Source organism: Aedes aegypti, chromosome 2, assembly GCF_002204515.2.
Source record: "Aedes aegypti strain LVP_AGWG chromosome 2, AaegL5.0 Primary Assembly, whole genome shotgun sequence".
Taxonomy (NCBI): domain Eukaryota; kingdom Metazoa; phylum Arthropoda; class Insecta; order Diptera; family Culicidae; genus Aedes; species Aedes aegypti.
In genome coordinates this window covers 262,418,267-262,443,674 of record NC_035108.1, presented here as the reverse complement: position 1 = coordinate 262,443,674, position 25,408 = coordinate 262,418,267, and the positions used below count along the sequence as shown (strand labels likewise).

Here is a 25,408-nt window from a genome sequence, read left to right as displayed (position 1 = left end):
TTCTTTCTGTAAAATTCTCGAACTTTCTGTGGTACACCCGCCATCCGTGTCCGAAATTTATCGTGGACAGGCTTTATGTTAAAACTATTCTATTTATTTGTTCGAACCTTTTTTGTCGTTGATAGCTATAAAATATATTTTAAATAATTATTAATTATTTATCAATAATCAATCAAATAAGTTTTATTTTTAATTCGGATATACTGATCGCGATTGACGACACTTTTTACTTCCTCAATTGAATCGGGAAGGCTGCTCGGAAAATTTGTATAAAGTTTCGAAATGATAGCTCGTTTCAATGCAATTCTCAACATTATCCATTTCAACCCAGGGTTCTTGTCACATTGAGTATGTTAAAGAGAAAACGTATCTTATCGTATTCTATTTAATTCTATTCTAAGCGCTTGCACAGCCAATATTGAAAAGCATCCTTGAAATACCGGAAATTATTCTAGTGTTTTCTTGTCAATATTAATATTTGCAGCATATCGTCAATATGTTACAAATATTAAAATGGTCAGGCCCACTGTGCAGACTTGGGTTTGAAGACAATTAAAAAAAAAACGACGATCAGATTATTTTTTTCCCCTTAAATACATCAATGTGCTTCAAATTTCTACACGGCTTGTTAAATTAAATTAAAAATTAGTATCAATCTATTTCGGAGGGATCTCACCCATTTCTCTAATGCAGAGAAAACGTATCTTATCGTATTGTACAAATCTACATATAATTTATTTAACGAAAGAACGTTCGCCTATTTTTAAAGAAACTACAGAGGTAAATTAATGTGATATTGGCTGGTTTGCAAGAAGAAATGCTTTGACTGATATGTATCTCATAGCATTTCACAGTTGATCAACCATGCGTCTCCTCCATTTTTTGCAACCATAATCCACAAGCTTCTACAGTAGAAATAAACACTTCAACCAAAAAACCGAACATCAGCAAACAACACAACACCTCAGAAGCCCGGTGACGCAACAATGTTTTCGGACGCCAGTGAATGCTTTGGTCATTTAAATTTAAAACTTGCAGCAGATTAACATGCAAACGAATACAAACCGTGTTTACAACGCAATTTCCACAGACTGTTTTACGTCAAAACCACTCAATAGAACGCATTTTTCCGAACATCATGCATCAAGAGCAGTTGAAAATTTTAATGACCTCTGGAAAATTCGACTGATTCTACGTCGTACGTACCGTGAGCTTCCCACGATTAGGTGTGCTCTTGTTGCTACAATGAATTGATCGACGACGACGCCTGCCATCGTCATCAGCATCATCATTAATCTTCCTCAAGATCGACCACATTCGATCGACACGTCAGCAGTGTGGTTTTCTCGCCGCATTGATTAAGCCAAAATCAATTAAAAATAAATCTCTCGTTAAGATTGAAAAACTCACGACAACCGAACGACAAGGGTTTTCAGAGGGTAAAGACACAGACGCGGGATTTCTCTCCCGTTCTCTGTTGTTGTGCATGTCAGGGGTTCCCAACTGGGTTTTGGTTAAAAAGAGATTTTTAATATATAGCGTTCTTCTGATTTCTGGCGTATATACCAAATCACATCGTACCTTGGGAAAATTGATAAATATACATCATTCGACAGTATCAGCGGACCTCCAGATGTTCCAGAAATGTATAACAATGGACCTCAGACCTGGAGCTGGACAAAAAGTGGTAACAACGCGCAAAAAAAAACTAAGAGATCGCTGATTGCTTATTACAAGCTTTATTTAAATGCCTCCAGAGGTTCAATCGATAGAATTTACAATCATTCCTCCGTGGATTCAAACAGATATTCTTCCAGGAAGTCCTGAAAGTTTTATTCAAAGATTTCTCAAATTATTCCCTTAAGATTTTTTCTACAAATTTCTAGAGTAATTCCACAGAGAACAATTATCGAAAATCCTGTGTTTAAAATAAACATCACATCGACGGTGACTGTCCATCATACAGGTCCGTAACCCAAATAGCCGTAACGATAAACGCGCAGATGTTCAGCAATGCAATGCTGACTATCGCGGTTTCAAATACCATCACAACCGCTCGAGAATCCTTTCTGGCTAAACATTTTCTAGACATCCTATGGTCCAAAAAGTAAAACACATTTTTTTTATTAACATATTGGGAAATACAGCGCCGGGTAACGGTCACAGTTATTATGAAACAGTCGTTACAACTGTTAACAAAAAAATCTGACTGACTTTGTACGTCTGTTCTCTGTGGTCAATTCCTTAAATATTACTACAAGCGTTTTCCCAGTTTTGATTTTTTGTGTTCACAACAATTCAAAAAGTTAGAAAAATCTAATTGGAAACGCCTGCCATGTATACACATTTTCCGCTATCGATCATGTGAGCGAGTGGCGCACGGTCATTGCTGTCGGGAAATCTGCAAGAGCTTCGGAAAGTCGATCAAACCGATTGCGCATTCTCAGTTTAAAAAAAAACGGTAAAGTGTCGTTCGAAGACAACAAATTCTGATTACAGCACCGGGCCGGTAACCAGTCGCATTTTAGCAGCCGTTGGCGTCGTTCGTTCGGAAAGAATCACAACAGAGTCATTTTGGTAGCTCCTAACCAATCCCCATCATCGATCTGTGATCAGTGAAGTGCAAAAGAAAAGATATTTTTAGTCTGTTCAAGACACAGTTAAGACGATAAGGACTATCTATAAATCGGCGGGCAGCCAAACGTGAAACCCGTGCATCAAGTGGATTGTTTCTAGAACATTCAAGCGTTTGAGCTTGAGAATTTCAAGTGCAAACAGAGTTTCTCGTGAGCAACAAATCAATTACAGAAAATGGGTGTCCAGGATGTCCAGGATCACGTGCCGGTGCAGTGCGATTTTGAAATTTTCGGACAAGTGCAAGGTGGGTTTAAGAAATGAAACTGCTGAAGACAACCAATGCATTAGGGCATAACTTGCATTGAATGTAATATTTTCAAATTGTTAAGTATAGAAGACAACCAAGTTGTAGAAATTAAGAATAATTTTAATGGCAACACACACGGCTCTTTATCTTACGTCAATGGTCAAGTCGTCTAGAAAAATATATTTCGTGTCTAAACTTCACCCAGAAGGACGACTCTGCATAGCTCGAATCGGAGCCAGCAGTGGACGGCGACACAGATGAAAATATTTTTAAAAACAGATTGTTCCACTTTGCTCGGATTGTTTTACTTCGACAGCCCGTCTGAACCCCCCACAGCCAACAATAAGGGGAGGGGAAACGTGCGGTTGCTAGAAGAATCGCTGAACAGAAAAGATTGACCTCTTGATGAGAGAATTTAATACCACGTACTAGTTTAACTGTACGATATAGAGTTGTTATTTTCTACTGATTGGTTGTAAGAGCTTGTTCTGTTATGCTGATTTGATGCCCCTATATTTTGAAACTCAACACAATTTATTGGCGTCTTTGAAAGTCTTTGAGACACAAATAAATGGTTCTTACAATTTGTTCTTTAAAAGCCTACCTTCAATACATAACAGTTGGTAAACATTTTCGTATTTTTTATGAGAAACTTTCCAGTTATGAACAATTAATTTATTACTACTATACTTGATGGTACCTGAGGTATATTTTCATTGGATAAATATGTTTGCTAGTAAGATTTATTAGAATAAAGGAAAGTGCAATCCAAAGATGTATAAAATGTAAAACAAGATCAATAATAATCACTGCACAAGAGCACAATTCTAAACATTCTAACAACCGTAAGTGCTGAAAATTGTACGGATAGGTTACTCGGTGGGAGCAACCAAAGGATTAAAATTTCAATGCAGAGTGCCGTTTGGTTATCCCCATTTGTGCTCTTGCAATTTCAAGGTGTAGCTTCGTTTTTAATACTTTATAAACAACTGTTATGAGAGCATGCTCAAATTGATGCTATGTTTTTGTATTGCACGCCTGTTTTAGTCTGTTGGTGTTGGGCAAATTCGTATACCAAATCTGAATTGTTTGGAGATAGCTAGCTTAAAGTTCAGCGTCTCTTCTTTTTCGTCTTCTTATTTTTTCTACTGGTACTACTACTTCTACTTTTTCTGTATTTTTTTCTTCTTCTTTCTGGCATTACGTTTCATCTGAGGCAGAGCATGCTTTATGCTTTGCTTAGTGTTCTTATGTTATAACCTGGTATAGGGTGTCCCATAGTATTTTTTAAACAAACGGATAATTTTATATTTTTTTCTAAAGGACATTTTAAATGCTGACTGTGTTATTTTGTTTATTCAAATTATTTTTTACATTCACAATTTCGATTTTAGAAAATCAATTCTTATCTGGCCAACACAGACCTGACTTTTTTCCACTTGGTCATTCGCTTGTAACAAATCATCAAGTTTTCAAGCTTGAACGGGCGTCTCTTAAAAATTTGAAGTGTGGCTTCGATTCATCTTTACCTTAATTCCTGAAGAAATTATTGATCCGTTCTCAATTTTTTTTTGCAGAAATTGCTACTATCATTTTCTTTTGAAAAAATCCTACAGAAAGACATCCTTTGAAAAAATCGTATAGAAAAAAACTAATGCAAATCCCTGCTTATATTTCATGCAGAACGCCTAGAGGTGTTTTACAGTAATCACTTCGTGAATTCTTGAAGGTAGAGATGAACCGAATTTGCTAGAGGCATCTCTGGAATGAATACTGGAGCATTTCTAAAATAAAGTGACGAAAATAAATCTTAAAAAATAAAACTACGAGAGAAAATAAAAAAATAATCGTAATAATTTAAAAAAATATATAGGAAAAGTGTACCAGTTATGGCCATAGTGGTTCCCTATTTGGACATATGTAAAATTTTGATAACTTTCACATTTTGAACCTTTTTGAATGTTTTAGCATCAAGTTATATCTTAAATCTAACTAATACAACTCACAAAAATTTTCAAAATTAGAAGACATTTAAGTAATCACGCAAGGCGAAATAGGGAACCACTATGTCCATAACTGGTACACCTACCCAATCGATAGTATTTTTGAAATTCAGGGTGTATTTCCTGAAGAAGTTTATAGCAGAAGGAACCTTCCAAAGGAATTTCAAGAACTTCTGGCAGCCCTAGTGGTTTCTGTCCCAACAAAAAAACTGGCTTGGGTTTCTAGAGATGTTTATAGAGTTATTTCAAAAGAGGCACCAATAGGAATTTCTGGAAGTATTACTAGAGAAGTTCCTACTGATATCGAAAAAAGGGATTTCATCTCAGATTTCTTACTGGCTAGGACGAAGTCTCCGGCCATTTAAGCCGCTCCAATCGATCCTATACCAGTCTTGGGAACTGTGACCACAATTCACCACAGTTCATCGATTCTGCCATTCCACCAAAACACAAAGCAGCAGCAGCATCAATACCATCAGGCGTTGCGCTGCCAACGGTTCACACACTGCTTGACTGTTTTTGTCTCTCCACTATGACCATTTTCGGGCAGCCATTCCAAGCTGAATGATTGAAAAAAGTGTTAAATCATTCAATCGCTAATATTTCGCTTGTGTTTTCAACTAATTGAAATCTATTAGCTCTAACAGAAAGACCACAATCATTCCGTTACGATACATATAAACAAGTTCAATTTCATACTGCCTTTATCGAGCAAAAATGCAAAACCCCGAAAACCGCAAAAATCGTGTCACCACTGTGCTCGAGTCATTTCGCATTCGGGGTTGAAAAACGTTAGGAAGAAGAAGATTACATTAGCTGTGTTCAATGACTTTGATCGAACTTGCTCGGGGTTGGTTGTACTAGCTCGTATTTTTTGTCAACAAATAACTGTCAAAGCTACTTCGAGCAACTCCAAGCTGCTTTCTCAATGAACGCTCTTTTTACTCTTTTTACTAATTTACCGGAATTCCACGTGAAAAAAAAATTCGCGCACTTAACAATCCGTATCGCTTCGGAATTTTGCTTTTTTTTTTCAATGTTTACGTTTTTAAACGTCAAAAACACGAGCTACTGCGAGTTGGTTGAACTAGCTCGGACTCTAGCTTCCAACCTGTTTCGAGCGACTCGGAGTTGGTTGGACTCGGCTCAATGAACACAAACCCGAGCGACTCGAAGTAGGTTGGAGTGGCTCAATGAACACCAAAAGCTGACTTGCAAGTGGTTGCAACCAAGTTCGAGCAGCTCGTTGAACACAGCTATTTTTTGAAGAGCCGTGACATTTTTTGTTTTGAACCGTCATGGTTTGCTTTGGATTTTGATGGTCGTGTAGAAAGATGTAAATGTAGAGGCGGTAAATGTTTGCTCCAGTACTTTTCTCATCCCTGTCCTATACTTCTTCCAAAGAAAAATAATCAAAACCGTTAACTGGAACCGTTACCCATTATTCTACCGACCGTTATTAACGAAAAAATGTGAAAGAATAGCACCCACCATTCACCGTGAATTTGAAAATCTTTTCGAGCCCCTGAAAGCTAGCGTTATCAAGCATTGCAGCATTCGTTCTCATTTTATTTTAAAGCACGGTCAAAGCAAGCGAAGAAAAACATCCCCTCTGTATCGGTACATGATCAGCAATGTTTCGCGAGTTGTAACGTTTTGATTCATATTACGGACACTTAAGGCTTTAGTGAAGTAAAAATCAGCATAAAGCATACAATATAAATCATTCTGTATGATTTCTCAGCGTTATCGAGCGTCGAAAATCATATACTTTCGAATGGTGGGGGAAGAATACGCTTCCGCAACTTGAATAATTATAAATAAATCGAAATATGTGGCCTTTTTATGATTATTATTTCGGACGCTTCCTCACTTTTGCCTCATATTCCGGACAGTTTGATTCAAATTCCGGACAGCTCATGGAAATCATTCATAGAAAAGTCTAATTATCAGTTGAAGTCGTCAAGCCACTAAAGAGACGTGTAAGGCAGTTGGACATTATAAGTTTGCATAGATTTTTATGGAAAAAGCTTATTAAAACGAGCCTCGAAAGTGAGAACTTTTCGTGTGAAATGTTTCCCATACAAAGTAGAGTGTCCGGAATTTGAAGCTGTCCGTAATATGATTCAAAACGGTAAATAGCTCGATAAATGACAGCTGCGAACGAGAGCCCTAAAGAGAAAGCGACCAATTTTTCTCGCTTGTTTACCATTGATAGGGTTTTGTTCTACTTCGTCGTAAGCGCTACTATTCGTCGTATCAAACTTTAAATGTTCCACTACGGCGAATATTCAAACTTACCTGCAACATAGATTCATTATTCAAGTGTAATTTTGTGAAAGCTGTTATGGTTTGTACACTTGTACACCAAAAATGCAATAAAACTACTGTATTTCGGTAAATAACTTCAGTTCAATTATCCACTTTGCACTTTTTCACCGAAATCGCATGGACGAACACGATTTGAGAGAAATGCTTAGCGATCGACTGAGCCACACCACTTTCCAACACAAGTTTCTTCCCGCCCCCGTAGGTGACTTACTTCGCCGGGCACTTATTTTCACTATGGAAAACCTTCGTACTTCTTCACTGAAGGATTTCATTCCAATCACACGCCGTAAAACTTCAAAAAATCACCAAATTTTACGGAGTTTCCTCAACCGCCGCGTATAATTGAGAATGTAAACAAAGTTCAATCCGTCGTACTGAGAAAAATAGCTTGTGCGCATCAATGTGTGCGTCGCGCTCGACGTAAAAAACGGTTCCTTTGATTGTGTTGTTTTCGCTGTACTGTGAGCAAATGCCATAATTGTACGGTCAAAAAGTATTGTGTTCATATGTTTGGGCTGAATTATGATGACGAACAATTAATTTTAAAGGAAATTAGTATATTCCATCATGCTGAAGTAATGGAGGGAGATGCCCGTAGATCTATATATTCTAGTAAAACATTTTGTTATAGCGTTGATATGTTGTGTTTTAACCATTCAATACACACAGTGAGCTGTAAGTTGTGAGACGAATCTGGAAACTGATTGCGACGGAGTTGAAAACGATACGACGGACTGAGAATACGGTAAGATGCATTTTCTTTGCATTATTTCCAAAAAGAGATCAAGATTTATCAAAATGTTATTGTGCAATGCTAAAGCCGTTTTGAGAAAGAATTGTTTGGCATCAGTTTGTTTCAGCATCATGCACCGCAATACTGGGACAATTGCAGTTCTCACTGACCAATGCTTAATACGATGGATACTAGCACAGATAGCCGTAGCGGTAAACGCGCAGCTATTCAACAAGACCAAGCTGAGGGTCGTGGGTTCGAATCCCACCGGTCGAGGATCTTTTCGGGTTGGAAATTTTCTCGACTTCCCAGGGCATAGAGTATCTTCGTACCTGCCACACGATATACACATGCAAAAATGGTCATTGGCATAGTAAGCTCTCAGTTAATAACTGTGGAAGTGCTCATTAGAACACTAAGCTGAGAAGCAGGCTCTGTCCCAGTGGGGACGTAACGCCAGAAAGAAGAAGAAGACTAGCACATCACCCTAGGTGTTTTATTTTACTTGCACAATAAACAATCCCCAAAACATCTGATAGCAATAGTGATCCCCAGGTTTGGTGCTTGTTTAGATGGGTTTTATCATGTACTGCTATCCCCCGATCTAACCAGAGCTGAAATCAAATTTTTTTTATGAGATCATAAAATGGATTTTGTTCATTTACCCGCAACTAGTTTTCAAGTTTGATACAAGTACGACTTGCTACATCCATTAAAATCATATCATATGTCAGAAAAGTGAAATAGAAAATTGGGTCGAAAACAAGGCTGGTAAAAAGGCATCGTGGCAAAATGAACACTCTCGTGAAATTTAGTAATTCCAAGATATTAATGGTTGTTAATCGTTCTGACATGTAAGGGGCTCTCTCTCAAAATTTTCTCGACTTCTCAGGGCATAGAGTATCTTCGTACCTGCCACACGATATACACATGCAAAAATGGTCAATTGGCATAGAAAGCTCTCAGTTAATAACTGTGGAAGTGCTCATAAGGCTTTGTCCCAGTTGGGACGTAACGCCAGAAAGAAGAAGAAGTCATATATAACAGAACCCGGCTCTTAGTTTGCGTTTGCTTGTATTAGTCACGAAAATATGTAAACAAAACGATCAAATGATTGTGATGACGGGACTGTGTTCGCAGCTTTGACGTCATCTTCGGCTACTTCGTGAACTTTCGGCTCGCCGAAGTTGGCATTGCACAACTACCACTTCAAAACTGATGTTATCACAAACACTAATTTATTGTTCGACCACACCTCTAAACACCCCATCAACTAGCGGAGAAGATGCTTGAATATTATGGATCCGGAAGAAATAAGGACAAACTTTTTTTTTCCTAATCTCCAAGCATCGCGACTCATTTTTGAATATTGCGCTGTATCATAAACATCGTAAGAATGCAACGCCACACTTAAAATCTGATTTCAAAAAACGGCGATTTGAGTGGCGATCCGATTTGGTGGCGGCGCGACAATATCTCTCGAATGGTGGATGCCAAATTCTTGGATATTTTTTCGTTAATAACGGTTTCAGGCACGCACTGTGAAGGGTGAATGTCCTTCATGAGTTTACGTTTCGTACAAAAAATAATAATAACAGGATGCAGAGGGTGGTTAGAAATGCTCGTTCTTATGTAAAATCGAAGCCTATTTATCAATCATGTCAAAACACAGGATACCACTGAATGTGAAAAAAACTAAATGTATTTAAAAGCTTAGGAGCTAACGGGAAATAACCTACATTTAAAAAAAAACTTAACAGTGGAATTAACAATTCCAATATTTTAACTGTTTAATTTGTGTCCTAATTGAATAAGATTTAGCTCTTTGCTTAAATCTCGTTCAAAAGTATAAAAAAAAACGTTACGTTATAAGCTTAGGAGTGCGCTCAATTTATATCACCATTCAGCAGCAAAATCAGACCAAAACGTAACAAATATGACCAAATAACTTTCAAAAGCATGGACTATTTAACATGTTTAATTGCCAACTACACGCTTGACAATAACCATATAAGGATTAGAATAGGGCCCTTATACGATTTTGAAGAATTTAGTATTTATACAACATCAAATTGGTAGCTTTTACACCGGTCACTGTACATATTTCCCATGGTAGTCATAATAACTTGATATGTCATAAATTCGCTCGGTAATAGATTGTATCTATTCGACAAAGGCCAATCATGCTTCCTTGTACGACCTGCAAAACCGTTCGCAAGCAACGAAATCCATCAAGTTCAACAAAGCAACGCCACTTTCACCCGCAGTAGTGACTTATTTTTAGCGAACATCAATTACCTAATTGCACAGCTCGGATCCTATCGAGTTGCCGACTGTAATTTATTGCTCGTTTTCCCTTGACCATTGGTTGTCTTCCAGCTATCCAGCTGACATGTAACATTATCAACGTCTGTAACAAGACAGACAATGGCGCACAATTCTCCGGCGTCCAAGTGCTATAAAATTGTATTAACATTTCTCTATCCTCATTCCACTTGATTTTTTTTTTCTCGCCAGGATGTGGTTTCACAAAACACTGCAGAGACAACTGCATAGCGCTCGGCATTAAAGGGTGGGTGAAGAACTCCAAACAGGGCACAATTATGGGCAAAATGCAGGGAGCCAAGGCCGATGTCAACAAAATGTAAGTATATAATATGCAACTCGCCCACATTTGAACTCCACGGTATGTGGTCAGGTCATACCACCTCTATCCCAGGGCTGGTAGCGACAAAGTGTCTCAAAAATAGTAACTTAAGGTACAGTGTAGGTCTCCTGAAGTTTCATCAGAAATTTATTTAGGTATTCGACAAAATCTTGAGAAGTTTTTAAGAAATTTTTCCATAAATTTTGTTCAAGGTAATTTCAAAAACTCAACCTGGTATTTTTCTAATGACAACCATAAAAAAACTACACATATACCCACCAGGACCCAATTTTTTTTCAGAAGTTTGTCAAAAATATTCTTCTCGGAATTATTTCAGTGATCCTACCATCAATTTTCCTGGGATTTCTTGGATTTCATAGGATTTGTTCCAATTGTGGTTCAGCATTTCTTTAAGATTTCATCCAGCCATTTCTCTTAGCATATCTTCTACTGCATAGATTTCGAAGATTTCATCAGGAAGTTCTTCAGATTTTTTTTGATAAGGATAACTAAGGATAACCAAGGATAATTATAAGGTTTTTTTTTAGAAATTATTGGAGGAAAAATCTGAGATATTTGTGAATGAAATCTTAAGGTATTTTCTAATGAAACTTCTGTCAAAATTCCTGATGAATTCCTACAAGAAGTCTGTTCAAGAATGTTTGGAGGACGTCTCTGAGGATTTTCTAAAAATATTCAATCCTGGATAATATCATACAAAATATTCCAAACAATTTTTTTTCAATCTGGCGGAATCAGTGAAGAAATTTGTTTCGATAATGTAAAACTTTGAATGAATTTCGTGAAATCCGAAGAATTCACTTGAGAAATTACAATTACATTGTTGGAGAAATTTGTGAAAGAACTTCATGAGGAATACCTGGCCTATTTATAGAGGAATTCTTGGAAAAGTTTTGAAATAATTCTTGGAGCAATTTTTGTGAGAAACAATGGATAGGATACTAGTAGGATTCGTGAAAGTATATAAAAATGACCGGAAGAATAACTTTAGAATTCTGCGTAGGCATTTTTTTTTTTTCTTTTTTTTTCAGAAAACCTTTCCAGAGTAAATCCAAGAGCTCGGATTTACTCTGGTAAGGTTTTCTGAAAAAAAAATCCCTAAACAAATCTCTTTGAAGGCACTAGAGTAAACCATTTTCTTTAGGAAACTTTGGAAATCAGCTAAAGCTAGAGTAAAAACTGGAGAAATCAGTGGACTTATTGTTGCAGAGCTGGTAGGCATTAGGTATCTTACAAACAGGAACTTCAAAGAGCTTGGAAAAGCGACCAAACAAATACACGAAGGAGACCAAACAGAAACTAATAAAAGACCAAATAAAAATTGAATCAAGCAAACAAAAACAACAGGAATCAGGAGATGAGAGTTTTCATAAGAATTTTTAATGAATATTTTTAAGATTTTATTTTTACGAACTACAACAAATATTACTCATGACATTACGATAAGTATTACTTCTCGTTTCACCGTATGTAGTATTTCATGCCTTCTTTATGAATTTCATCAGAAACTGATTCAGGTATTTGTCTTGTCCGAAGATTCGCATTTCTTCAGTAGTTTATTTAGTGATTACTTTACGAAATTTTTAATGAATCTCTCAAATAATTGCGTTCAAGATACTTTCAAGAATCCATCCCAATTTTTTTTTTTTTCGAAGGATAACCACCAAAATTACTTTTAAGATTTTACCAGGAATCAAGAATTCAAGAATTACTCCAAAGATTTTATGTCCCAAAACTTATCAAAAAAAAGTTATGTGTCATCCAGCAGTTTATCCAGTGATGCTAGGATTTCATCAAAGTGTTCCGGTTAGGACATATTCAAGAATTTAAGCAGTGCCACTAATTTCTTCCACAACTGGCATAAATAAATTTCTCGAAGGATTTCTTCTTCTTATATCTGGCTTGCTTGCCTGCTTCTCAAATTTCTTCAAAGCACTTCCAAAGTTATTAGCTGGTAGCTTTCTTTGCCGATTAGACTTTTACATCGTTTGGAAAGGACGAAGATACTCTATGCGCTGGGAATTCGAGAAAATTTCCGACCCGAAATGATAATCGGCCGGTGGGATTCGAACCCACGACCCTCACTCAGCTTGGTTTTGCTGAATAGCTATCTGGGCTCTCGATCGAATTACTGCTGAGATTACTCCAAGGCTTGTTTCAGGAAGCCCTTCAAAAATGTCTAGAGAATGTTTTAGAGGAAGTTATAGGAAAATGTATATTTCTTAGAAATTAGTGGAGGAGTTTCTTAAAAAAATACGAATGTTACGAAAATAGAAATTGATCTTCGATGAAACTTCTGTAGAAATTACTGATGAATTTCGACAAGGATCTCTGTAATGCTTGGACTCCAGAGGAAGTTAGGAAGAATTTCTTAGATACATTGCTAAGAAAACTATTGCAAAATATAATCTCTCAGTGGAATCTCTGAATAAATCTCTGTACGGGTTATCAGAAGAATTACTGGAATAATTACAGTACTGTTTGCTGGTGAGAAACATGAAATTAAATTTTGCTGAATCCTTGTAACCCCTGGATAAAATACTTGAGACAATTCTAGAGTAATTTCTGGAGGAACCTAATGAGAAATTCCTGATCGAATTTATTTCGGAATTCCTGTAAGAATTCCTAATAGATTGATTGAAATAATCCCTGGAATAAAAAGTAGGAAATTAACGGTAATTGCGTTGGACTTCCTTGAGCAAATTCTGGAGAAATTCCCTTAAGTTTCCCTTAAAAAAAATCACTGCAAGTATTTCAAAGAGAACTGGCGAATCTCTTGACGAATTTCTGGGCAGCCGAAGGTGTCCCTCAAAGTATTCTAGACGAAAACTCTGGAGAAATCACAAGATAAATTTTCTAAAGGTGCTCGAGGAATCCTAGAAATTCCATAAGAACCTATGAAACAATCGCTGAATGGTCTAGTAAGAGTGTTTGTCAAAACATTTAAATCAGTTTTCTTCTGATAAGTCAACAAATAACGAAAAACAAGAATGTCCATTTATTGTAATTGACAAAATGAAAAAAAAAAATTCTAGATTTGTTGACCATCCAGTAGAAAACTGCCTTTTTCATTTCTGCAAATGCAATTAGATCCTTAAGCCTCGCTAAAAGTTTTTCCCAAAGCTCTAGAATTTTACTCCAAGATTCACTTAAAGAAGGTAAAGGAAAAAAGTGACTTTAGAGACCATTCTGGTTAAAAAATATACTTTTAAGAGACTTGCATTGAAATCAAGTTTAGTGGAAAAATCACTCAAGGAAATCCCGGGGTTTGTACCTGGATTTTTTTAAGAATGCCATGAAAAACACTGGAAGAATTTCTGGAATAAATGGTGCAGGAATAACTAAACAAATTCAGGAAAGATCTCTAGATTGTATTTCAGAAGTAATATCCAGTGAAATTACTAGAAGAGTTCTAGAAGGTTTTCCTCGAGAAATCGGAGAAGAACATCCGGAAGAACCTATGTAAAAGTCACGAAAAAATCTCTTCAAGTTTATTTGAAGCCTCCAGAATATTGCTCCATGATTCATAGCAAGCAGGAACAGGAAAAAGCGGCTGTGGCGATCATTTTGGTTTAAAAAAGAGATTTTATAGATCTTCTTTTAAAAATAAAATTTCATTACAATAGTGACCGAGCCACTGAAAAGAAACCTGCTACCAGCCCTGCCTATACTGAAAAGTGATGGACCAAAACCAATCTCTCACATCGGAAACAGCAACAACCTCGCGCAGCTCGTAATTAGGTTAAGGCTAAACGGAAAGTTGATTATCTAATTTAAAGCCAAGCAGAGAGCGCGTATCAACAACCGAAACGCACGTAATAACGAGAACAGTTTATATCTAGGCAAATTTTCAAATGGGTCCTAATTACCACATGTAACGTTAGAATCTTTCGCTTATGTTCAACGCTCTATGAGACGAAATCGTCCGACCATTCTCATTCACTCTGCTAACCGTCAATAGTCAATTAATCCATTTCGAAATGGTTCCCGCGGTTTCATTGCCCGCACTACCGTGTGGGGTGACCGCGACGTGTTTGCGTAGTTTTAATGTCTACGCGAGATCTCTTTTTATGCTTTCTTTAAGCTATTAATACAGCATCTTCCACATGACGAACGGCACATCGATCCTTCCCCCACCCCCTTACTAACTGACGACGACAGCCTAGAAAATTCGTCAAAGATCAACCAACCCACTTTGCGTTCAGTGACACACGACGATGGCGACGACGGTGGGCACGACTGAAGGGAGATACGTAATGTATGGTGTGTTTTAAGAACCGTCTTTGCCTTCGAGTCGAGGGATCTTTACTTTTCATAATAGACATACCAACCTTTGACGGATTGTTGACAACGTGCACAAATTTAATATTTTTTAAACCAACCGTAACCTATATAACTTTATGCGGTGCTGTTGTCCACGTTTATTTTTACGAGATTTAGTTCAAAGTTGTTCGCATTGGCAATGGACAGTTTTGAAGTTGTCTTGAAACTTTCAACGATCCTTTCAAGGGTGCCGATTCCGAGACAGATAACTACCGTTTTGTCTCAAATTTCGAACATACTGATATTCCGAACACTCGTTTTTTTATGGCGGTTTGGTTGAACCGTTTCGCTGAAATATGTCATCAAATTACAAGAAAAAAACAGTCAATTACAATTCAATTTAAGCGTTTTCCTATCTATTTTATACCTCAGGAGTAGTCATGATTCTCTAGTTCGGGACCAGCAGAACCAGCTCAGATAAATTTATTTGCGAAATAATTCATTTGTCTACGATTTTTTTCGTGCTGTTCGGAATATGAGACAGAATGAGCACAGTGTTCGGCATTTTAATCAACATGTTATTCCATACTTTTACGTTAAAACAATACTAAACAAGCTTAAACAAACAATTTTATCAACACACCCGACAGCAAACAGTTAAACTTTGCGAAGAAATTAAAATTTTCTCATATTTAAGCTTATTTATGCAAAGCAGATGCTTTTAACTCACTGTTGGCCTTGAGTGTTCGGAATATGAGCCAAAACGGTTAATAGTACCGTTTTGCCTCAAATTCCGAACAGACTCATATTCCGAACACTCGGTTTTTGTATGGCGATTTGATTGAAATGTTTCGCTGAAATATGTCACCAAATAACAAGGAAATGGCAGTCAATTACAATTCAATTTTAACGTCTCCAATATAATTTATACCACGGGAGTAGTGATGATTCTCTAGTTTGAGGCCAGTAGAACAAGCTCAGATACATTTATTTACGAAATTATTCATTTGAATACAATTAATTCGTTATGTTCGGAATTTGAATCGAGGTGTTCGGAATATGAGACAGAATGAACACAGTGTTCGGCATTTGAATCAAAATGTTGTTTCATACTTTTACCTAAATACAATACTAAAACCTATTAAATCAACATTATTATTGTTACACCCAACAGCTAACAGTTAGACTTAGCGAAGAATTTAAAATTTACACAAATATCAGCCAATTTATGCCAATCAGATGCATTTGAAATCACTGTTGGCCTTAAGTGTTCGGAATATGAGTCAAAACGGTAGGACGGATAATCCGTTATATCAAAAAACGCACATTAGAATGAATCCAATCAGATCAAAGTTATTTTTTCGGTTCAATTTGGAGTCCTAAAAGAATCAATATGAAAACCACTAAATATGCACACGATGACAAAAGTGTTTTTAATAATATCACCAACAGGTTGCCCTTGACTTTAATAAGCATTTTTTATAGATAACAATTAAAATTTAAAATGATCAACTACCTTAGACGTCTTTCTAGTGGTTAGGTTAGTTCAATTTATGATTTGAAAATTCTAATTATGATTTCCTTGAGCTGTCCGGAATTTAAATCAAATGATTATTATATATGCTTTTCAATGATTTATTTTATATGCTTTTTGAGGTGTTGTATTTCACCGAGGACCTAAGTGTCCGTAATATGAATCAAAACGGTACTCGTGTTACACAAACTTTTGCGACAGCAGAAAGGTTAAGAAAACCACGATTTGAAGAGTTATAACTTTTTCATACTTATTATAGCACTTTGGGTTTATTCATAACGCTGGAAATGGCCTTTTTGGACACCCACCAAGCGTAACACTTTTTGTATGAGTATTTTACAAATTTTGTATGAGCCGTAACAACATGAGGGCACCCACCCACCCCTTTCAGCGTTATGAAATTGGTGAATAAACCCTTTACTTCTTTCAGCAAAGTTGTTAGACACATTAAAAACCATACTTCAGCGTAGTTTTGGTCGGTTATGGTTTTAATAAATGTTATAGCTCCATAAATCATGTCAAGCAAAATCTGACCTTTTTCAAGTTTCATTTTCCCCTTCCCCCCTATGCTACACCTTTTGTATGGATACTTTGATTTGTTTATGGATCGTCGCGTTTTCCATGACCCCATATAAATTCTCACGCGAATTTCAATTGCTATGTGCACACTGTACGAAACCGAACGCAACCAAATTTTTACCAGTTGTATGGGTATTTTCCATAGTTCGCCTGTGGCGCACGATGCATAACCAAAAAAAAAACGTTCCATGATTTTTTTTTTATCATTCAAACTAACTATAATATCTTCACAAAATTGTCTGAAATACAAGAAAAAACTAGAAACTTATTGCAATGGGCATTGATATGATAATCAAGCAGGGTGTATATTCATTTTCAGAAATTCCTTGAAATCTCTAGGATTTTCCAGGTCATCAAAAAAATCCAGGCTCAAAAAATTCACCCAAATATAGAAGATGATTTATTTATATTTTAGATATAACTATAAATTTATATCCTATTTTCCACTTTTAGTGACCGACCGTCTTGAAAACAGGTAAGAGATCTTCTAACCTAAAACAAACAACAAACAAAATGAAAGCTACCAGGAACCACGACATGAAAGTGTTTAATTCCTGATTTGATCAGACGTTTTTTAAAGAATATGTTTAAGACTTATTTGGAATTCCTCGTAATATTACAACAAGTATAACTGTTTGTTTTGCTGTAGATTTTTTCACATATCACTTCAAAGGTCTCTTCAGGATTTTGATTTGTGATTTTTCACGAACATTCTAAGATATTCTTCCAAGAATTTCATTGTAGACATCTCCATGATCTCAATCTGGTCAATTTTCAAAGGATCAGGAATTCCTCCGAAAACTGTTCCGTTTTTCAAGGAATTTCCAAGTTCTCCAGAAATTTATCCATTGATTCCCCTATAACTTCTGCAGCATTTCACGCATTTTCATTTTTTTTTTGACAAATGGAAAAATGCTAAGGTTGTTCCAATTTTAAAAAACATCTCATCAACTTTTACGTGTAACAAATTTGATCCGTTCCAACAAATCTGAAGGCTATTCTACTGGTCTTGCTCTTCTAGACATAGGAAAAGCGTTCGACAGTGATTGGCATGAAGGTTTGATCGTAAAATTAAATAACTTTAGTTTTCCAACATACATTGTTAGAATAATTCAAAGTTGAATATTCCATGGAGATTTGGAAATCTTGTTTATTTATTCTTAATTATTCGAGAAATGTGTCAACCCCTGCAATAATATTTTGATGAAATGCTGGAGAAATACCGAAAAACAAAATCCGGGAAACTTAGTCAGGAATACAAGGTAGAATTTATTGAGAAATTCTTGGAAAAAATTATAGATTTTATCGAATAATGCCTGAATGAATTATTTCAGCAATTCTTGAGAGTAATCGTAGATAAATTTTTCAAATAATTCTTATCAAAATGCCAGATAATTACTGGAGATAGTAGCATTGATGTGCTCTAGGATTTTCTGGACAAAATTCTGAAGAAATTCCTCTGAACGTCCCTGACGCTGACAGTGTCCCTGAAGGAGAAATCACTAAAATTTCTGAAGCACTACTTGAAATCTGAGGAAAATATCACTAGGAACTTGTGGAATATCGGGTAATAGTCTTTGAAACCTCTAGAATTTTGCACCAGGATGCAGAGCAGAAATGTTTAAAATGTAGTGACTTTAGAGACCATTTTGATTAAAATGATGACCAAGATTCTGAAAAGAGACCTGCTTACCTGAAAAATGTACTATTTTTCGTACCAGTTTTCCTCTTCAATATTAAATTATTTTTGTAAAATTGACGAAAAACCAATCGAAATATTTTCAATCGTGTTAATTATGCTCATGGACGACGCCCAAAGGGAACTGAGAACTGTATTTGTCCTTACCAATATGTCAATCAAAAGTTCTGCTTCTTTGTCTTAACATGTTTTATGCTGAATCAATAAAAATGACTAAAAAATTAAAAGACTTAACACCGCAAGTAGCAGCGCAGCCGAAAAAAAAATTGATTGATAGATTTATTTTTTGGGTAATCGCATTGTATGCTCTGCTCAGCCAATGCCATTCAACTCGAAGATTTTATCATTTCAAGATTTAAGAAGATTTTAAATTTTAAACATTCACATGAGAATTAAAAACTTATACCTGGCTTGTAAAAAGAAACATTTCTACAAAATTTTGTAAAATACAAGTAGGGAAAGAGCATCAGTTTTCGATCTAGCACTAATTTTCGACCCATTAATACGATTTCGGCATACTTTCTCTGGAAATCCGAAAATTGGCACAAATTTCTTGTATGTAGGTCGAAAATTAGTGCTTTTCCCCTGTTTCGTTTTGCTTAGTGCTTTTCCCCTGTCTCTTTTATCTATATTGCTTACAGTGATGGAAAGTAGCGAACAGTTCTGCTGAACTGGAACAAAAACAAAACCAAACGCTCCCGAGCGTCAGAGTGCTGGTTTACTCGCATCTGTCGTGCTCCCGAGTAACCGAAGCTAAAAGTGATTCGCGAACGAGTTCAGAGCTGCTCAGAGTCATATTGTGCTTTTAGAAAAAAGCTGCTTCCCCTCCGAGATTTATGGTTTCCAAGGGTTTTTGACTACAAACTAACTGTTTACTGTCGATTTGATGGTTATACAATTAATTTGTCTGTCAAAACCATAATTAATCACACTTTGCTCGGTTACTCGCGAGTAAACGATCCCGAGTTTGTTGCTACTTCTTACAACATGTTCTCCCGAGCAGACGGGTGCGGACTTACTCACACCTAGCCAGTTCGCGAGTCGGTGATGTTTGTTACGCGTTGGTATACACTCGTGAGCTGCTTCGTGATGCGAACTTTTCCACCACTGATTGCTTATAGACGCATTGGTTTCCTTGTATTATACAATATTTGAAATAAAAAGGAAAAAATAGATATTTTCATACAAACGGCTCATATTTCGAGATTTATATTTCTGCATTTGGACATTTTCACGCCATTAAGTTTAAGATGGGTCCAAACGGAAATTGAAGAAGCAAACAGCAACAATGTATTATAATTAAAGATGTAGGCAATCCAGTTAAATTTTGATACCTCTGCTGCATTTCGTTTCCAAACTGAGATCTAATATCTAAAGTACTACTTTACTTAATAAATATTTCTGATAATATTTCTTTCTTATTGAAATTCTTATGCATCTGAATCGCCTGTGATTCTCAAACCCTGCCAACAATTATTTTACGTTATTCAAATTTAAACAAATTGAACAAAAATTTATAATCAATATGGATGCAGCGTTTGATTCAATAATAGATACAGTCTGTGACAAAAGTTAGTAACCATACGCCGTATTCCATGTAAAATTCCCAAGCTTGAGACTCTGTATCTCATCTTCTGGTCTGATCTGGCTGAAAGTAGAACGAATAGCTTGTTGGTGGGTTCTGCAAATTTACGTAACTTCTGAAAGTGAACAACTTTGCCGAATAAACCAACATCCCACAACTTTCCGTTTTTGAATTAAATTAAATAATCTTTGTTTTTTTTTTGTATTTGAACAACTCTCTTATACTCTGAAAAAATACTGCAATGTGATGAATTCACTACAGACAAAGTATCAGGCTATTTGTAGTTCGTCATTCAAATCTTAGCCAATTTGGACCAGCATAAGCTGAAATAAAGAGCCACAAACTTGGGAATTTTGTATGGAAAACAGCATTTGACTATCTTTTTGATGTATTCGAACCCTCTGAGCAGAATCTCAATAGAGAATTAAAAAAAGTAGATTGGAGTACCTTTTACCTTTTAATTCCGCCCTAGTTGCTTATCTTTGACAGATACGCGTATTTTGACTACCACTTGCAGCCTTCTTCAATGTCAGTTACTCATATCGCTTTTTTGTGATTCTCAGCATTTGATTACTAACTGTTGTTGTTCAGCATATGATAAAACTTGTTATAAAGCAGCTTCTTATGACAGTTAACATTTAATAATGTCCTGAAATGCCACGAAGACTCTGCTTTGTAAGTGTTATAAAAAAGAATAAAGAAAATTTCATTTAACGTATGGCTTAACATGCTATTTTATCAGTAGCCGTCTTGACCAAGGGTGCAGGTCGGCTGTCAAATGGGAGTAAAATTGAAATGCCGAAAAGTCCAGAACCATTTTTAAGACTTATGGCGAAAAAGTGATTCGCAGGATTTCAACTAATCAATGCGCTTGAAAGATACAGTTTGCTAGCAGTTATGTACTAAGTGTTAGTGCAATGCGCTATTGGCGATTTTATCAGCAAATTTAGCTAAATTCACAAAATAGATCATTTCGAGAAAATCTATTACGCCTTCATCAATGTTTGATCGTTATTTTGTATAGTTGTTTACACCAACGACACGTTCGGGTAGCGAGAAAGAGTCGGGAGTACCTCCCTTGGTCTTGACCAATATGGTAGACACACTTGAACCTCAGTGCTGAAATTTTGGATGATATTTGATAGCCTTAAAAACTAAAACTGCATTTTAAATGACACAACGCTTATGAGAAGAAGTAAAACTAACATCATGGCTCGCAGCTTTGAAAAAAATTTACGATTTGGCCCGCAATTTGCTGCAGCTTGAGCACCACTGGCGTAGAATAAGGGTCGGGCACGATACTCTCTGCCCTGGAAAGTCGCGAAAACATACTCAACTGGCGGGATTCAAACTCACGGCTAACGACATGGCTGAATTGCTACGCGTTTACCGCTACGACTATTAATGACTATTTTTTTTTTGGAATGAGTGATAGGTTTCTGTTGAAATAATAACTAGTTAGTGATTTCTAAAATGTTTTAAATCAGTTGGCCTGAAAAATAGTATAACCGACAGGCATACACAAATAAATCAAAAACTGAAATGGTCTTCGAATATACTTTAAAAGCAACCAGAAATCAAGCAACTTGAAATAACCTCGCCAAAAGCAATGCATTATAATAAATCTTCGAGCTGTTTAGTGGAACACCTATAAGTAGATGAGAAAAAATTGTTTCATCTACTTAGCAATGCATTGGTAGGGAACCCGAAAATTTGCAGTAACGTTCTTGATATTTTGCGGCTAAGCAATGTGATCAAACCAGCATTTCGTGGCTTTGTTACGTTTTCATATTGTTTGACTTTATGCTGAACAACAAGTTTTTTATGCAAATATTCAATACGGGATTAATTTTAGCGATATTCATTAAAACTAAATTGTTTTTTGTTACGAATTAAGATAATTTATTCAATGGCGGAGTTTGGAACAAACATAATTAAAAATTGTTAGTAGAAGCTAGAGTAAAATAAAAATTAAAAATCATTTTCATAAACAAAATATTAGAATTTGCTGCTACTTGACATATTCTTCAGGTTTGATTAATTTCGTGGCATTTCACGGGATTTGCTAAATATCGTGCTAAGGGTCAAATTCCATTGTCCCTACAAAATGGTCCATTAGTTTTAAAGTTTCCTACAGGAATCATTGTCATGCAATTAAATGTATAATGGTGAATAGGTATTAAAGTTGTTTTAATCAATAAGAATGAAAAAAAATGCAACAATGAGTGCATGAAAAAAGAAAATGCGTTTCCAATGTAACATAAATTGACAAAATTCTTTATCAGATAACTAAAGCACTTTTTTCTCTACTTCATTCCAGGGTCGAATGGCTGTCGAAAACCGGATCACCTGGCTGCAAGATCGACAAGGCAGAATTCACAAACTGGGGCACACTGTCCCGGTTTGCGTTCACAGACTTCGCTATTAGATTCTAAGGATACCCGGAAATCCGCTTGGTTTAATTTTAACTGCTAGGGACTCAGCAACAGCAGAGCGTTCAGGAGACTGCTTATCGCTGATGAATCGTGTAAAGAAAGCTGTAACTAATAATGTATATGTTGATCCCCGGAATATGAGAAATGTTATCAACGGTTGAGTTGATATTCGACACCATCAAGGAGGGATTTCAAACTGAATATGTGCTGTATTTTGTATGTATATTTGTTACAATTAGAACATATTTTCTTTATTTACGCATAATATAAAGCAAACCTACAAAACATCGATTAATCGATGCGAATACCGGTATCGGAACAGGCTTTATTTAGCTACTAATTCAAACACATTTCTTTTCTTTTCGGGCCCGTAAGAATCTTTTAGGTAACAGCGCTGTCTAGCTTCTAAGTTCGACATGTATAATTTACCATTACTTAGATGAGATTATTAATAAAAATATAAAGATTTATTACGACTTACCTGCTTTGTTTTATTCGCCCTTGATGTTCAACCTGTTCAACAGGTGTTTGTTTGGGAAAGGAATATGCGTCCGGAAAACTGGGAAATCTGGATGAATTCCAACACTCTAGAACCCACACTGCACAATATTCACAACTTTTTCGAAATGTTAGGTAATTTATCACAATAATCGGCAAATAAATCACCAAAACAACTTGTAAAACTCTAAAATGTTTAGCTAAACCACGGCACAAGAACGCAAGTAAGGCGAAGGAAGGTTACTGGAAAATGTAAATAAACATCGATTTGTTTTGATGTGCTTTTGTTTGCTTTTGACGTTTTCGCTTGTGCAAACGTGCACGGAAAAATAATATTTAAGGGAACCCATAACCCAACCCGATTATTTCTCAACGCAATTCAAATCAGCAACCTAGCTGTATGCATAAATTTGAGATGATTTAGTAATTGCAATATATAGTATGAATGGTTTAACAGTTTTGGACGTAGGTAAGAAATATGCTGGTATGCTGGTAAAAAATTATGTGTTCTTCTCAAGACTCCTAATGTTCTTAGAAATAATTTCTGGCTACGCCACTGCATCACACACACAGAGAAAACTATATTGATATAAAATATATTGTGAATCATTACAACAATATTTCTGTATTATTTGCCGGCTTATAATTGCTTTTTATTATTTCAATTATTTCAATTCACTCAATTCAATTGAACGGGGCACGTAAGGAAATTGGCACATTCTTCATTGATTTTGGGATTTTAAAATGATATTCATCCACCATAAAAGTGATTGTTTAAAAAAAGCCTCATTTTCAAGCTCACATCAATCATTTTTTTTAAATCTTTTTATAAAACTTGTCCATCATATGAATTGTTCTTGGAGAGCTACAGAAAACTGGTGTGGAAAATGATTTGCTTTATTTGTTCTTATTCGAATCAATTTTTGTTTGTTTGGCACAAGATTTCTCGAGATTCCTTCTAGTTCTATATATCACTCAAGAATATGGCTCCCTTGAATTAATGTGGATTTGCACACACGTTGCTCAAATTTCCAATTTGTGCCATATACACACTATGATAGTATTAAATACCTTATATTTGCAGCACATATACGCCATTTGAAACATATTCAAAGATGTGCAATGTATACATTCTTCTGAAGCACATTGTGTAAAAATATGGCGTCCGTAAAAAGTTTTCGCAGTGGTGATGTTAATAAGCTGCATTTGTTCAGCGATAATTTGTTTGAACTGGAAGGTAATTATGGCTGAAAATGAACACTATGATATTGTTTTAACTTAATCTACTTTTATGCAGAGAATATTACAGCAATAAACGATAACCGACTGATGAACTACCCACCTCGCTGCCCACAGAGATGTGCTGAGAATAAAGACCAAAACGAGTTGCCTCAACAAGCAATTTTTAGTTCATCGGCTTCACCCGCTTATTACAATTATTTTTTTTTATCATACCACATATTGAGGCTGTTGTAATATGTCTATCAATCTATACAATAAACTTTTGTTCTTTATTTTTGATCATTATTGGATATAACAATTGGATATAAATCGAACCGTGTCTAAATCAAAAGGGCACTACACTCGTCGAACATCTGAATGGCGCTGAGAGCACAGAAAATGAAGGTCGGGACAACGGAGGAAATGCCTTCGTCGGTACTGCGGACGATGGAAACTCATACAAAACGCATGACAAAAGGGAGGGAGGGGTCTAACAAGCTGACATTTAGCGTGACATATTTTGTGTACCAGCCCATAAATATGGACCCGGAGAGGCTGGCTACTGGAGGTAATATGCCCAATATACAAAAAAGGCGACAAATTAGATTGTGAGAACTTTCGAGCGATTGCATTCTAAACGCGGCCTACAACGTATTATCCCAGATCATCTTCCGTCGTCTGTCATCTGTAGTAAACGAGTTCGTGGGAAGTTATCAAGCCGGCTTTGATGGCTGATCGTTGATCGTTGAAGGCCGATCGACAACGGACCAGATCTTTACTGTACGGCATATCCTCCAAAAATGTCGTGAATACCAGGTCCCAGCGCATCACATTTTCATCGATTTCAGGGCGGTATACGATAGTATCGACCGCGTAGAGCTATGGAAAATCATGGACGAGAACAGCTTTCCCGGGAAGCTTACGAGATTGATAAGAACGACGATGGAAGGTGTGCCAAAATTGTGTGAAGGTTTC

The 25,408-nt window shown here is 36.2% G+C and overlaps 2 protein-coding genes across 2 annotated transcripts in view; one reads left to right on the top strand and one right to left on the bottom strand.

The window, feature by feature from the left end:
• The window catches only part of LOC5570907 (phosphoglucomutase-2), a 300,316-nt gene extending 276,842 nt beyond the window's left edge, over window positions 1-23,474 (bottom strand). Inside the window, exon 1 of the mRNA XM_021844938.1 lies at window positions 23,196-23,474. The gene's annotated coding sequence lies outside the window, so the exon portion shown is untranslated. The remainder of the gene's footprint in view (window positions 1-23,195) is intronic.
• Window positions 2,488-23,187, top strand: LOC5570911 (acylphosphatase-2). The gene is made up of 3 exons (XM_001653338.2): window positions 2,488-2,881; window positions 10,469-10,595; window positions 22,600-23,187. Exons 1-3 carry the CDS (start codon window positions 2,812-2,814, stop codon window positions 22,712-22,714), a joined length of 312 nt encoding a protein of 103 aa, XP_001653388.1. The 5' UTR covers window positions 2,488-2,811; the 3' UTR covers window positions 22,715-23,187.
• Window positions 23,475-25,408: the final 1,934 nt, after the last annotated feature.

Bases quoted from the DNA above. Each gene is read 5' to 3' on its own strand.
- LOC5570911 (XM_001653338.2), top strand. From the start codon at position 2,812: ATGGGTGTCCAGGATGTCCAGGATCACGTGCCGGTGCAGTGCGATTTT. The intron at 2,882-10,468 runs GTGGGTTTAAGA...TTTTCTCGCCAG, and splicing joins AATTTTCGGACAAGTGCAAG to GATGTGGTTTCACAAAACAC. The intron at 10,596-22,599 runs GTAAGTATATAA...ACTTCATTCCAG, and splicing joins AAGGCCGATGTCAACAAAAT to GGTCGAATGGCTGTCGAAAA.